Source organism: Pan paniscus, chromosome 1 (genome assembly GCF_029289425.2).
Source record: "Pan paniscus chromosome 1, NHGRI_mPanPan1-v2.0_pri, whole genome shotgun sequence".
Taxonomy (NCBI): domain Eukaryota; kingdom Metazoa; phylum Chordata; class Mammalia; order Primates; family Hominidae; genus Pan; species Pan paniscus.
The window spans coordinates 51775259-51790032 of record NC_073249.2 but is presented as its reverse complement, the minus strand read 5'-3'; the positions used below and the strand labels follow the sequence as shown (position 1 = coordinate 51790032).

Genomic DNA, 14774 nt, shown 5'->3' with positions numbered 1-14774 from the left:
AACAACTGAATATTTTGCTCCATAAAACAGTGATGGGGCAAAAAGAAAGGAATCAAAAGCAGTCATTTCGATGGAAAGCCCAACAAAGGAACATAAACAGCTATCAGGAAAACATAATCTGCAGTAGAATCGGAATAAAGTTTATATTACAGAGAAGAGAAACAGATTTTCTTAGGGACTTATTTTCTGCCATACATTCAAGGTTATTTTCATGTATCTTATCTGTGAACTCTGGAGGTCTGGGACTAAATTCTTGATCATCTTTGCATTCCCTATGGCAGTGGTCCCCAAACTTCTTGGCACCAGACGCGGGTTTTGTGCAAGACAATTTTTCCACGGACCAGAGGAGTGGGGAATAGTTGTGGGATAATTCAAGTGCATTACGTTTATTGTGTACTTTATTTATATTATTATTACATTGTAATACATAACGAAATAATTCTACAACTCACTATAATGTAGAATCAATCAGTGGGAGCCCTGAGCTTGTTTTCTTGCAACTAGATGGTCTTATCTGGGGGTAATGGGAGACAGTGACAGATCATCAGGCATTAGATTCTCATAAGGAGCATGCAACCTAGATCCCTCACATATGCAGTTCATAATAGGGGTTTTGCTCCTATGAGACAGGAGGTGGAGCTCAAGCAGTAATGTGAGCCATGGGGAGCGGCTGTAAATACAGATGAAGCTTCATTCCCTTGCCTGCCACTCACCTCCTGCCATCTGGCCTGGTTCCTAACGGGAGCTGGGGATCCCTGCCCTGCAGCACCCAACCCAGTACCCTGCATTTTGAGTGTTAAATAAATATCTGCTAGTTACTATATGAATTATTTATATAGAATAATTAAGCCACAAGTAAGTTATGGATGAAATACAGCTGTTTTTCTACCCTAGTATGCTGCTCAACTTCAGGGTGATAATCATTATTGACATAATGTTTGTGTTTGTTTGTTTTAAGAATAAGTATCTTTCAAGTTCTATATATTGTACCTGGAGTAGAAAACTTTGTAAGAACAAGAAAATACTTAAAACATAGATTAGGTCTTATACTATCAGGACGTGTATGACTTAGCAAGAGTTCACTGTGAAAGAAAATTAGGGCATCAGAAAGAATGATAACGTAAAAAATGTGAAATATAATCCAAAACATCAACATTATACTTATTCGGTTCCTTAATGCACCTGGACTCAATGTAATGTCACCATTACAAAAGGAGTATAAACAAACTAAGCAAAAATGTCTGCATATTGGTGGCTATTTTAAATTTAAAATATCTGAAAGACTCTGCTGTCAGATATCTCATGGGAATGTTCAAATATTTGCAGATTCTCACAGGAAATAATAATAAATGATTTTCAGGTTATACAGCATTTTTCTTCTACATGTCCCAATGCTATTATTATGTAAGATAAAGCAACTCTACTTTCAGAGTATATTAACCATGGAAACAGTAATTTTCTTCCATTGTTGGCACTTTAGCTAGAAGTCAATGAAAAAGAACCTCACAGTCAAACTATAAAGTTTAATCATCAGCATCAAAATATTCTATTTGTACATATTATTTTATTACTTTATCCTCAAGTTGCTGGATCTGTCTTGAAAAAAGAAAAACTACAGCTACCTACTAATGTTCTATTTACCTATGATTCAGCAACTTAAGATAGAAAAAGGAACTAATTTTTCTAAATTAGACATTGCTGTTTCTAGCTTTTTGTGTGAATTTAAATACTTAGAAAAAATTAATAGATTGTGCATTAACTTTGTTCATACTATTAAAAATTACATTTTTCTTCCCCACAACTTAAGGCAATAAGAAAAACACTCTCCATTCTCATAAAACATATCAGTGATATATAAATGGAACACTTACTACCCAAGTCCCTAGTTCTAACTATTCCAAAGTACTTGAGGAGAAACTGTATATTATTACTGAAGCAATTAAGCAAAATTCTCTCCCTACTAATTAGAAATGAGCAGAAAGAAAGTGCCATAAAACAACTTTTATCCATTAAAAAGCCAGATGCACACCAAATATTTCTTTGGTGGTAACCATCTCTCAAGTCAACAGGTCTATCTGTGCTCAAGCAAGAGAAATGACATGAAAGGATGTGTAAAATGTTTTAGTAACCATAAAACTGTGAGTAGTACTTTTCAACTTGGATTTTTAAAACTCTAATAAGTTGACAATTACAAATTTCTTAAATGTAAATGTTAAGACAAAGATTTAGTGAATGGCCTTTTAAATTATGGATGCCAACCCTGTGTTTAAATTGCTTGAGCTTAATCACTAAATACAACAACATTACTTACTGATAATGTTTTAAAGAAAATAATCAAAAAATGTTTGAAAGATAACTCCTCCACCTTGTCAAACGGAGGCCCGGATTACTAACCAATCTTTATTCTTAAAGTAACTTATTTTTTATCCATTAGCAAGGTTCAAGGCAGCCCAGGAAAGCTTGAGTGATGGAAACACATGACAGCACCTTAAGCATTAAAGGGAATAAACTTGAGTGTTACTTCTGTGCTCTCAGACAGGATAATCAAGTATGTCTTTGAATATACTAAACAATATTTTAACTCAAACAAACATTTCTTCAGCATTAGCTGTTATTTAAAAATTTGACTTATTTTTTATAGCTTCTGACACAAGTGATACAAAGAGGTACAACTAAAGACCATTTCTTAGTTATTTAATACAATCATTTAAAAGTATTGTCATGTTTAAGGCAGGGTTTTCCTTTCTGGAAAGATGCTTTGTTTGTGGTTATGCTAAAGGGATTTTCCTTACTAAATCTACTGATTTTAATATTTTATTTTTAATAATGACGACGTAAACAGCATTTACTACATGGCAATCCAAGAAGCATCATTACTTTTTTTTAACAAATGCGAACACCAAAGCACTAATAGGTTAATTTGCCCCAAGTCATACAACTAGTTGGTCACAGAATGAGGATGAATCCAGGCAGTATGGTTACAGAGTCTTGTGCTCTTACCGCTTTTCTTCCATTCATTTAGTACATTAATTTTATCTCACATTTTTCAATTCTTAAAAAGTAGCTAACTTACTGTTGGCTAAAATCCAAAAAAAACGAGTAAAATATTCATTACTTTATTTAAATTTCCAACAACTTTAAGGAGTTTTATATTTTTCTCTGTAATTAAGGGTAGGTAAAATTTATTTGCCAATCATGCCAAGGTAACATTTAGAGAGTGTGGATTACACACTGTAAGTAACAACAATTTAGGGTTGCCAGCTTAGACGTTTTAAGTACTTAATTTATAAAATAAGTTACTCTTTAGCAGTATTTAGCTTATGTATTTAGTATCTGTATAGGGATATGCAAATCATCCTAGTGGGTATTTTTCTCATAATCCACATCCACTGGTTCCCCAGTACTCCTGTCTTCCTTCCTAAGGTCTTTGAGATTTGAGCCTTCAGGATATTCACAAAGGTCCTTTCTTCCTCTTCTTCAATAAGACCATAATAGCCACACCTGTCTCCCCGCCTCTGGTCTTGCTCAACTTTGATCTAACATGAACATCATAAAAGTGAACTTTCTAATATACAACACTAAGCACTGCATTCCCATGATAAATAATTGTAAACACTGTGCATTAATTGTAAGATAAAGCTGAAACTCTCCTGATTGAAAGGTCATTTATGACTGGTTCTGCTGCCTCTATAGGAGCGAATCCTAACCCTTTTTGGTTTTATTCTTTTTTGAGAACATGGTGAAAGACATGAAAAATGCACCTTTTCAATAGTTATCTCCCAGGTTTCTTATTTCCCATACATTTAGAAGTATAATTTTCTTTTATAATTTTCGGATTCATTTTGTTTACTACTGCTAGAGAAGAAATGACTATATCACCTTTTATCACTATAAGCTCCTGCGGGGATGGGGGCAGGGCACATGCTGAACATTATTTTTTGGTCCAGAAGCTTCAGAGAGGTCCTATTATAGCTGCATTCAACATATATCTGATAAACATAAATTATATCTATAATGCATCCTAATAAACAGAAGAAGTATATTCTTATACAATGAAGCAGCTTGCCATTGACTTTTACTTTAGATGCTTTTCTGCAGAAAGAGAAAAATAGACAAATCAAAACTCCCTTTCAGTACAATATATTCAGTCCTGCTGTGTAGAGCATTAAGACAAAGAAGGGAAGAGAAGAATTAGAAGACTAAAGGGAAGAGGATGAAGCAGTTTGAGTACTAGTAGTTACTCCAGGTAAACAAAACCATAAATGGAAAGAGACAGCATAAATATCAAATAATTTCTCCAATTTATATACACATTATGAGATGCCTATACCACCTGTTTCCATTAAGAAAATTTCTAAGATTTTGTATTCAGTTTGGTCTTTCCATTAGTGAATACTGAATGCCTTTCATGTATCTTCATTTAGAAGTAATGCATGTTCAGGAAACATATCTTAAGAAGTGTATCACGGCCGGGCGCGGTAGCTCACGCCTGTAATCCCAGCACTCTGGGAGGCCGAGGCGGGTGTATCACGAGGTCAGGAGATCAAGACCATCCTGGCTAACGCGGCAAAACCCCGTCTCTACTAAAAATACAAAAATTAGGCGGGCATGGTGGCCGGCACCTGTAGTCCCTGCTACTCGGGACGCTGAGGCAGGAGAATGGCATGAACCCGGGAGGTGGAGCTTGCAGTGAGCTGAGATCGCACCACTGCACTCCAGGCTGGGAGACAGAGTGGGATTCCGTCTCAAAAAAAAAAAAAAAAAAGCATCATATGATAACAGAGGCAAGGTAGAACAGAAATATGCCACACTAGAGCAAGAGAGGGACCGTGAAAAAAACAGATTAAAACCTAAGCCCCACTCTTCACTAGCTAGAGAAACAGTGAGGTTACTTAAATTCTATGAGTATCATTTTCCTCATCTTTAAAATATAAAGAGTAATATTTTGAAGGCTTGTAAAAATTCAATAAGAACACTTATCTAAAGGGCCTATCAATGCCTGGCATCCAATGGGTGCTCAATGGTCAGTTAACGTTTTAATAGTGATCAAAAATTATGAATATCAGTCAAAATAACAATGTAATTAACAAATCATATATGAATAAGGCTGAAGAAATGTGTTACAATAAGTATAATTAATTCATAGAAAGAAGGGGTCAGTACAAACACAAACTACAGCTTCCAGGATCATGAAGGAACTAGACAGCTATTAAAAGTGAGGATTAAAAGCGTTGCCAGGAAGAAAGAACACTATAAGTAAATGTGTGGAAGCCTGAGAAGCTTGGGACATTCGAAGCCACAGGCAGAATTCTCTGAACTGAGGTCAAAGTTTAGGAAAAAAGGATAACAGACTGCCTGCCCATGGTAAGGGCCTTGAATGCCAGGTGAAGAGATGGCACCTGAGACTGATCTGTCATTGGTCTAACCTACAGGTTTAGTTCTGTTAAAAGTGGAAATAATGGTTTATTTTTATGTGTATAAACAATCATAAAATTTTAAAAAGTAATGTCTAGTAAAATAATTCACATTATTAACACCTACTGAGTAATATTTTCCTTTCCAATTGTACTATAGTAGCAGGATACTCCTTAAATATGTTTTTGAAACTTCTCTCTGCACTTAGCCCTTTTTTTAAACATCAACCAAAATATATTTGATTGATATAAAATATTTTTGGTTGGTATTTTAAAAAAGGTCTAAGTGAAGAGAGAAGACATTGGTCTATTATATCAATGACCGAAAAGAATTATAAAACAAAACATTAATATACTTTTAATAAATTATGATACAAGTAATGTATAAAGATAATGGTTGAAAAAGCATAGTTTATGCACAAAAAGAAATAAATCATTTTCCCTAAAAACTATCTCTTGTGAAAATAAATGGAAAATAATCATCTAAGTGCATTCAGTATACATTAAAAAGGAAGCTTTCATTCAAAGACTGAGTAAGAAGAAATGTAAAGGCATAGAAAATGAAAATACTCCTAAAAAAAAAAAAAACTAGCAGCAGAAATGAAAACAGGAAAATACCAAATGTAAAAAGAAAAAAATGTAGGCAACTAAACAAATAAATTTATAACAAAATGTGATCAATAAACAAGAAATATACTCTAATATAAAATTAAACATTTTTCACAGATAGTAACAATATGGCTTTCAAGATTTTTTTTTTAAAAGTCACTGAAATCTTATACTCCTATCTGTGCAATGAAGCTTAAAGGGTGAGAAAATTAAACAATGAAATCTACAGTAACTAATATTAAAGATGGGATATTTTATTAATTTCAGTCAGCACCCAACAAACTGATAGTTTAAATCATTTTAGAAAATGTTCTCACTTTGATTTGCTCCTTTCTTCAAATCTGAAGTACTCAAAAAATTTTAAAATAAAAATGAAGTTTAGTCTATAAAGATGAATACGTACTTAAATATGTCAAAATTCAAGTAAAGTGATATTTTTAACTTTCCTTCCCATACTGTAAACTTGAAATCAATCCCTATTTTCAAACTTTGACATAACCAGAATCAATCACCAATTTTGTGTTTCAAACTCATTTTTATGTTTTAACTGATGCTGAACAATTCAAATACGAATATGCCCTACTGTAGTATAGATTATTGGTTTCCAGTCTTTTAAAGAATGAGACCCTTATAACTATGAACAACTTTTTAAGATTCCCCCATGTGAGATATGTATACTCTGTATAGTACTATGAATTATATAATGCTTTAAAAATATACACATATCTCAAAAAGATTAGCAAGTAAACTAGACAAACAAGCAGCTGAACTTATAGAAACAGCAGCTAATCTGCCCATGCATTTAAGGAATCCTTCCAATAATTAGATGACCTTTTAGAGCTATAAGGACCACTTGAGTGGGAACCACTAATTCAGAAGTCAGTTTAGAAAAGATACAACCCATTCACATTTGCTTAGTGCTTCAGAGTTTACAATTGAGTTTAACTGAGTTACAACTGAGTTATCCTGAAAGATAGAGGGGGAAGGTATAAGAATTCTCATTTTACAAACATGAAGATCAAAATCTAGAGAGACTAAGGAAATGGGTCAAGGTTACGCAGTTTAGTAACAACTCCTATTAGAGAGCAGGTCTTCTTATTACTAAATCAATGGTTTTATCTCTTACAACTTATTCACCCAGTGAAGGAAGAATAGCGTAATAATTTCTGTAAAATCAGCCTAACATGCTCTAACCAACAATTCAGAGAGAGCAACAAATGTATTTTGACTTGCACCTTTTTGGATACTCTTAAAAACTTGGCTATAATTCTACACAATAATAATTAGGGTATTAAAACAGAAAGAATGAGAAAATGAGCTAAGATATGCTAAAGAGATAAACCCACCTTAGCAAAGGGTCATGAATTAGGAAGACAACAAATTTCCAAATATTGTAAAACCTTCAAGTTCTATTTTTCTTAAGTATCACTTTGTACCTGTCATTTCTAAACTCATTAATCTAATAAGCCCAATTGTCTTGTGAATTTCTTAATGATCTTAACAAGATCAGGTAAGTGTTTTAAAATACAGTAATACAAGTCTTTAATTAGTTAAGGAGTAAGTATTCCAATCCTAGAGCATTAATAATGTAACACAAAGACTTTGGGAAATACTAATGAAAGAGTACTAAACAAAACTAAAAATAAAAAGTCAAAAATTGGAGATGAAATGTATGTTTTAAAACACATTATTTTGGATCTTAAAAGATTTCCATGATATTTTTGAAGGTGTAATATTAAAATGATGTCTCTTTTTTTCTGTCTCATTCCAAAGAACCATAAAAAAGCAAATTAAAACAGTGATGAAACAAAACGCTTACAGGTTTGTATCTCAGTGCATCTCTGTAGGATCCAAACAAAGCAGCCTGTGCTCTAAGAAAGGCCCTAGCTACTCCATCACCCGTAGCTGTAGACTGCTTCTTCAGTTTATTTTTCAAGGCCGAGACCTGCATGACAGAGAGGAACAGTTAAATTAACACCTCAGAAATTGGTACAGCGAGGTAGGAACCCAAGCAGCAGGCAAACCACAGTGTCTGTAGGTCAGCCAAAAATTCATCCTCCTCCCTGATAGCTTATCTTTTTAACTGCAGAGAGCACCTGCTGGTCTGTTAATTGAAACGAAAGCAGGAGAGGAGAGTAACGTGCTAATGCAAATTGGTTTATGCTCTCTTTTTTTCCCAAGGCCTCTTGACATAAATAAGCTTTAATTATTTTACAATAAACTGCTTGTGAGCCACATTTCTGCAGATTTCTAGCAATTACAACATGTGTCTACTTGTTTTGAGATGAAGCAGGTTAGATTTTGTTCGTTTTTGCTATGTAAGGTTATTTGTTACAGGTCCTCCAGGATCACTTACCATTTAATTTTATTTTTGGAAGTCTCATTTGCATATATAATTTTCCAGTCATTTGTTGAATAGTTTTTGTCATTATGAGATAAAGAAGAGGGGAGAAGAGATAAAGTTATTGAAATTATACCATGAGTGGAGAATTTTATGCAAATGTTATACATTGTGTCATTTAATCTTCACCACAGTCTTCTAAGAAAAGCATTCATATTCCCATTTATGAATGAAGAAATAGAGGAACAAAGATGTGAATTCATTTGCCCTTACTATGTAGCCAATAAGTGGCAAAGCTGGGATCTAAACCTAGTTCTGTCCAGTTTTTTCCACTACCACATGGTGGGTTTGAATTCAATATCATTGCCTCATGAACCAGTAATCAGATTAAAACACTAATGTTTCAAATCAAAGAAAAACTTACCTAAAAATTTGCATAATTTTAAAAGATATTTAAGTTTTAATTTTTCATACATTTTTCTATCTTTCAAGTGCTATGTATTTTAGAAAATGCATATTATTTATGAACAGAATTTTAAGTGAGATCATACTCCTGATGTAAACTCTTATTTTTTAAGGAGGAGGAGATATAAAATGCTCCTATGCATCCAATTCACTGTACCAATTCCTTTCACACAAAATAGAAAACTATATTCTGTTCACTTAAAAATATTGGTTCTCATATATATTCATCAATGCTTAAAATGGAAACATATTGTGTAACAATTCTGTTTTATTTAGAAAAAAACTGGTACGACAAATTTTGGAAAGAATGCTCACTTAACAGAGCATATTCTTACCCTTATGAAACTATCATATAACAAAATAGTGTCATTTCTCCTTTTTAGGTATATATGTGCATACATATATATGCAAACATATATGCACATACATACACATGCACACATATACACACACACAACACATGCACACATATACACAAATACACATGCACAGATATATCTATGCAAGAAGGGTTATTTTTATTTCTTTATGCAAGTAGCCCTGACTTTGCTTGTATATGATTGTAATTGAACTGTCAACCTAATTAACAACTAAACTTTGAATAATGCTAATGAGAAATGAACACAGCATCAGAGGAAAGACCAGCTCTACAGGTGATAAAACTTCACAGTAGTGACATTTTCCAGTGTAAAGTCACAGTTACTGTGATCTGATCAAAGAAACAGACCCCCATTGGGTCCAATTATAACCACAGTTTTGAAAAAATTATTGAGTTATGTTCATAATCTATGCAGAAAGGCCTTTGCAGTGTAGGTCTTCTCCCCATAGCTGTGATCTTTTCAATTTATATCCAAGCTCCATAGATTCAGATAAAAGTTGAGAGCCTAATTCATTTAGCCCACAAAGTGCATAAACCAGGATTCATTTAAGAGGGATTTTTATTATTAAAATCTAATCTCAATAAATGCGTATTTTTTGGTAACCCACATATTCAAACAATAATAATTATAAAAATAAATCTAAATTAATGTCCTTTATTCTGAAACTTCTAATGCTATTTTTAAGTTTCAAATGCCTTCAATAGCAATGGGAGTGCATATCAATATATGTATTTAATTACTACCTCCACCCCCAAAAAAGATTATGATGTAAGGAATATGATTCCAGTCTTTTTAAAGTATTATTATATATAAATAGTTTTTTAAAAAGATTTTTACTTTAGAAAATAAAAAAAAATTAAAATGCACCTTACATCTCTGCAAAAGAAAATTCCTTAATGTGTATTTTTAAAAATAAAACATGAAATTCACAACTCAGTTCTCCACAAATCAAGAACACAATGTTCTCCGGACAATCACAACACGTATGCTCACTAAGAATACAGGCAAGTCAAGCCATTCCTCAGCCTTTATTATACCAGATCTTTGACTGCATAATTGTTGCCTGAGTTATAAGGGAGTATTAAACACAATGCCACAAGCCATTCCAAACCAAATCATAAATATGCAGCCTTCACTTCCAAAACTAGTCAATGATAGCTCCTGAGATCCCTGTGGATGTGTAGAAAATAGGAAAAGAAAGTACCTGTTCTAGAACTATGCTGGCCAATAAGGTAGCTATCAGTAATATACACACTTGATATTTGACTTGTCTCAACTGGGATTTGCCATAAGAGTAAACAGACACTGTATTTAGAAGACTCAGTACAAAAAAAACTCAATAATGTTCATATTGATTATATTTGGAAGCAATAATATTTAGGTATAGGGTTAAATAAAATATATCGTTAACATTAATTTCACCTATTTCTTTTATGATTTAATGTGGCTACAAGAAAACACAATCATACATGTGGCTCACATTTTATTTTGGACAATGTTATTCTACATGAGTATACTATCTAATTTCACACAGATTTTAAACTAAAATTGCCTGGCAAGAAATATAGTTATATTTCTCCTTTGCCTCTTTCTACATTATTTTCAACTTTTACAAATTACATAAAAATAATTTTTCCTTGACCTACTCTAGTGGGCTTCAATTGTCAGTACATCTGAAGTTGTTCCTGTTTTTCAGAGACCAGAAGGGCAGCTAAGTGTTTCTACATGGGCAAATGAATGCTCAAAAATAGTCTGTAAGAAAACAATTGTTTTTTAAAAATCAGTTTTAGATATAAGGATATTAATATAATATAAAATCATTGCATCAACCTTGCTGTGTTTCTGGTCTTTACATCACTGGAGTAAATTATCACCAGTTACCAATGCCCTTTGCAGTGCTAATTAGCTTTTAGCAGTTTTTATCTATAAAAATGATGGGGTCTGTCCTGTACTTTTTAATACCTGGTCTAGGAAAGAGCATTTTCTGCTTTAATTTCCAAACTTCTAACTTTAGTTATGAAATAAATGTATCTCTTCCCATGAAATCCTAAGGCTTATACTCACACATAACTCTGAATTCAGAAAAGCATTTGGAGCCTTAGTCATATGGCTATTATCACATAATCCTATTAATACTGAAGAAGTATCAATTGTTTTCTCTTTTTATTCTTAAGAAAGCAAGCTAGCCTCAACCTCCAATGGCTAAGGATTACTTCACAAAGGACATTTTATTGTATTGTCTTTAGAGATTTTACACTCTGTAAATACATTTTTTAGTCTAATTTAGTATTAGGATAGATCACAAACGAAAAGTTAAACAATGAAAAGAAAATTCAGAAATAAGCATCATTTCATTGCTCTTATCAAATGTTTTAAATTCCTTTCAGTGAGAATTCAGACCTCCAAGCAGCCATCCATGGGAAGAATTATAACCTGGATTTTAGCACGCTGGGAATTCACTGCAGCATGAATAATATTACCACCAATTCCCCACTTTTACCCTCTTAGCACTAAAGTGACTATGAATAAAAGGACAGAATTACATGAGTAAACACAGCAAATAGGTACATGTTAAAAGAGTGCAAGCCATGTGCACCCAGTCTAAGTAATGAAGTAATTATACCAAAGGACAGTAAGCCAGGAAGGCAGAGCATATAAGGGGGTTGAGTTTTTCTGAGAAGTAACAGATTTTTTCTTTTACTTAACTTTTAGATGTGATTTCTAGATATGCTTTTGCAGTAAAAATATATTAACTGCTATACCTAGAAATTTTTATTTTACTTTTAATGATCACAAAGAGAAGCATCAGGGTAAAGAAGAGAAGATAAAAATAAGTGTTCCAAAATAATATTTAGATAATCTACACAACCTAAAACACTCCTAAGATATTTTTAAATATTTCCTTTCATATAACTAAACTGCTCTCTAAAAACTACATACATTTAGAAAAGTTAAAGTGTCAAATAATCATCTGTAGAACAAAGTTATAAAGTTGAAAACTTTTATTCTCCCATGAATCATGTTATAGTTATCACATGAATTAGATATTAAATCCCTACACTTCTTTAACCTTTCTAAAGTTCAGTTTATTAAGAAGCAAAGTTAACACTTCTCTCTTAATAATTTTCTAACAAGTCTCTATTCGAAGATTAAAACAGTAACCTTTAACATTTATTAAATGAAAAGCATATGATATACTTACCTACAGAGCATATCATTACATTGTTTCATTGTATGTTTAAAGTACCTGTCAAATCCTAACGAATATGGCATCATCTACAAGTATACAATGAATTTCCAATAAAATCCAAAGGTCTTTAACAAGAACTACACATCTTTTATGATCGCCCCTGCCTATCTCTACTATCTCATTTTGCATAATTCTTTTGTCTATTTCACTACAGCTATATAGGTCTTGAATTAACCAACCTCTTCCCCACAGGAAAACCTTTATATATGTTATCTCTCCTCCCCCTCTTCTTCCTCCTCCCATCTGGCTTACTCATACTCATCATCATTGAGGCCAATTCCGTAGAAAGATGTTCCTGATACACTGAGCTTGGCTGGACCACAAAAGGCTGATCTGAGAGTGCGGACTAGTAAAAATGGCATCTCAGTTTGGCTAAAATTATTTTCTTATCAGTTTACTTACAGCAGAGATGGCTTTAAGTCCACCAACATCTATTCTCCCTTTCTTTGCTAATGGAAATCTTAAGTTTGGACTGGTGCATATTTAACAAAACTAGGTTAACTCAGCTAGTTTCCAACATCCCTTGGAACTTGGTGTGTCCGTATGGCTGGGTTCAGACAAATGGAATGTGAGTTGAGGAACATGACATTTTCAGTCTGTCCCTAAAAGGGATATGAATACCCCTCTGTGGATTCTCCTCTTTACTCTACGGCAAGGTAGACAAAGAGCATACCTTAAACCTAGAGTTGGATGCTATGTATTGAGGATGGCAGAGTTGTCCCACATCTTTGGAAAACTTACCTCTTAATTGTTATACAATAGAGAAATACATTTCTATTTTGATCTAAGAATGAGTATTCAGGTCTTTCTGTTATAGCAGCTTAGCTTGTACCCTAATAAATATACCAAACAGTATAAAGGATAATAAACAGTATAAAGGATAATAAACAAACAGTATAAAGGATATATGAGAGATATGAAATAAGAATATAGACCAAGCTCCTAACTGCTTCCATACTTTCTCATACTGGTGCACCTGAAATCCCATCCTCAGTGCAACTGGCACAGCATCAGGTTCCTGCCACGTCATAAGAAAAATGAAACCTCAGGCTTGCAGCCTTTACTATTAAGCTGGAGAAGAACACTTGAGCCCCCGAGAATTTATGCACTACCACATAAGATAATGCCTTGCTGCACCACAGAGACACACATGGTTTTTTTCCCGTGCCACTGAGCTACAACAGGTCCAGCCTCTACCTATCTCACCCTTAATCTAAATTAGGATACCACTGTAATTCTCTCCAACTGCACCCTGTTCTTTTATAACATTTGTCTCTATTTGTAATACTAGATGAGTGTTAACACACCATAAACTCTATGAAATCAGGGTATATGTTTGCTTGTTCACCACTATATACCCAGTTCTTAGCACAATGCGTGTACATAGTAGATACTTGATAAATACCTGTTGAATGAATGAATAAATGAACAAATCTAACAATCGGTTCCATGCACAATTCTACATTTATTCCTCCAGTTGACTCAATCAAAGTATCTGTGATGGTGCTCAGAAACATAATTCATTTAAAAGGTCACCAGGTCATTATGATATCGGCAAGGTTTGGGAACTGCTATTGTGACAGTGCTCACAATATTACACACAAAAAGTTGCTTGGATATGGAAAAATCAAGAATTTAAAGGACCAGAAATAAATTGGAAATAATTTTAACAGCCAAAATCAAGGTTTACCTTTTTTAGAAAAAAAAAAATATCTGCAGTAACAAGAGAAAGAAGCGTGCTATTAAGATAATACATGGTGGGTGGGAGGAAGACATTAAAAGAAAGGCTAGGTAATTTAGTTGGAAATGAAAAGCCATGAGAAAGCCAAGGAACTTCATTGAGCACTTAAAATCACTAAAAGTAACAAACAATAAATCAACTTTAGAATGGCAAAAGTACAGAGACATAAAGGGGGGTATTACCAAAGCCTGGATCATTGCTGTGGGAAAGCCAGGTTCTCTTACTCAATTGAGAGAAACTAACAAAAATATTTTAAATGTTTACAAGCACAGTTAAGGTTTTCAGGTTTTGCTTTTGTTTTCTTTGTTCTAACATTTAAGGTTTATATTTTCAAAATATACACCAAGAAAACAGTTGGGAGAACAGCAAAATCTATAATAGTTTACCTACAAACAAAAAAAAACTACTTTGTAAATAATTATATCTCTGTTAATAACTATTTAAAAGAATAGCTCAGTTTCCACAGACATTCAGCTGGGTATGCAGAAACACAATGATTGCCATCACAACATGGTCTCTTTTTCTAAATACAGGAAATAAAAGGTTATGCTCATAGTCAAAAAGTATAGTTTAT

At 33.3% G+C, this 14774-nt stretch overlaps 1 protein-coding gene across 6 annotated transcripts in view; it reads right to left on the bottom strand.

Annotated features, from left to right (window-relative positions):
• The window catches only part of DENND1B (DENN domain containing 1B), a 251401-nt gene that overhangs the window by 79442 nt on the left and 157185 nt on the right, over positions 1–14774 (bottom strand). For all 6 annotated transcript variants that reach the window (XM_063598039.1, XM_003823074.4, XM_008976667.5 and 3 more), the window contains one exon: positions 7843–7968. In XM_063598039.1, coding sequence (XP_063454109.1) covers positions 7843–7968 — 126 coding nt within the window. The remainder of the gene's footprint in view (positions 1–7842; positions 7969–14774) is intronic.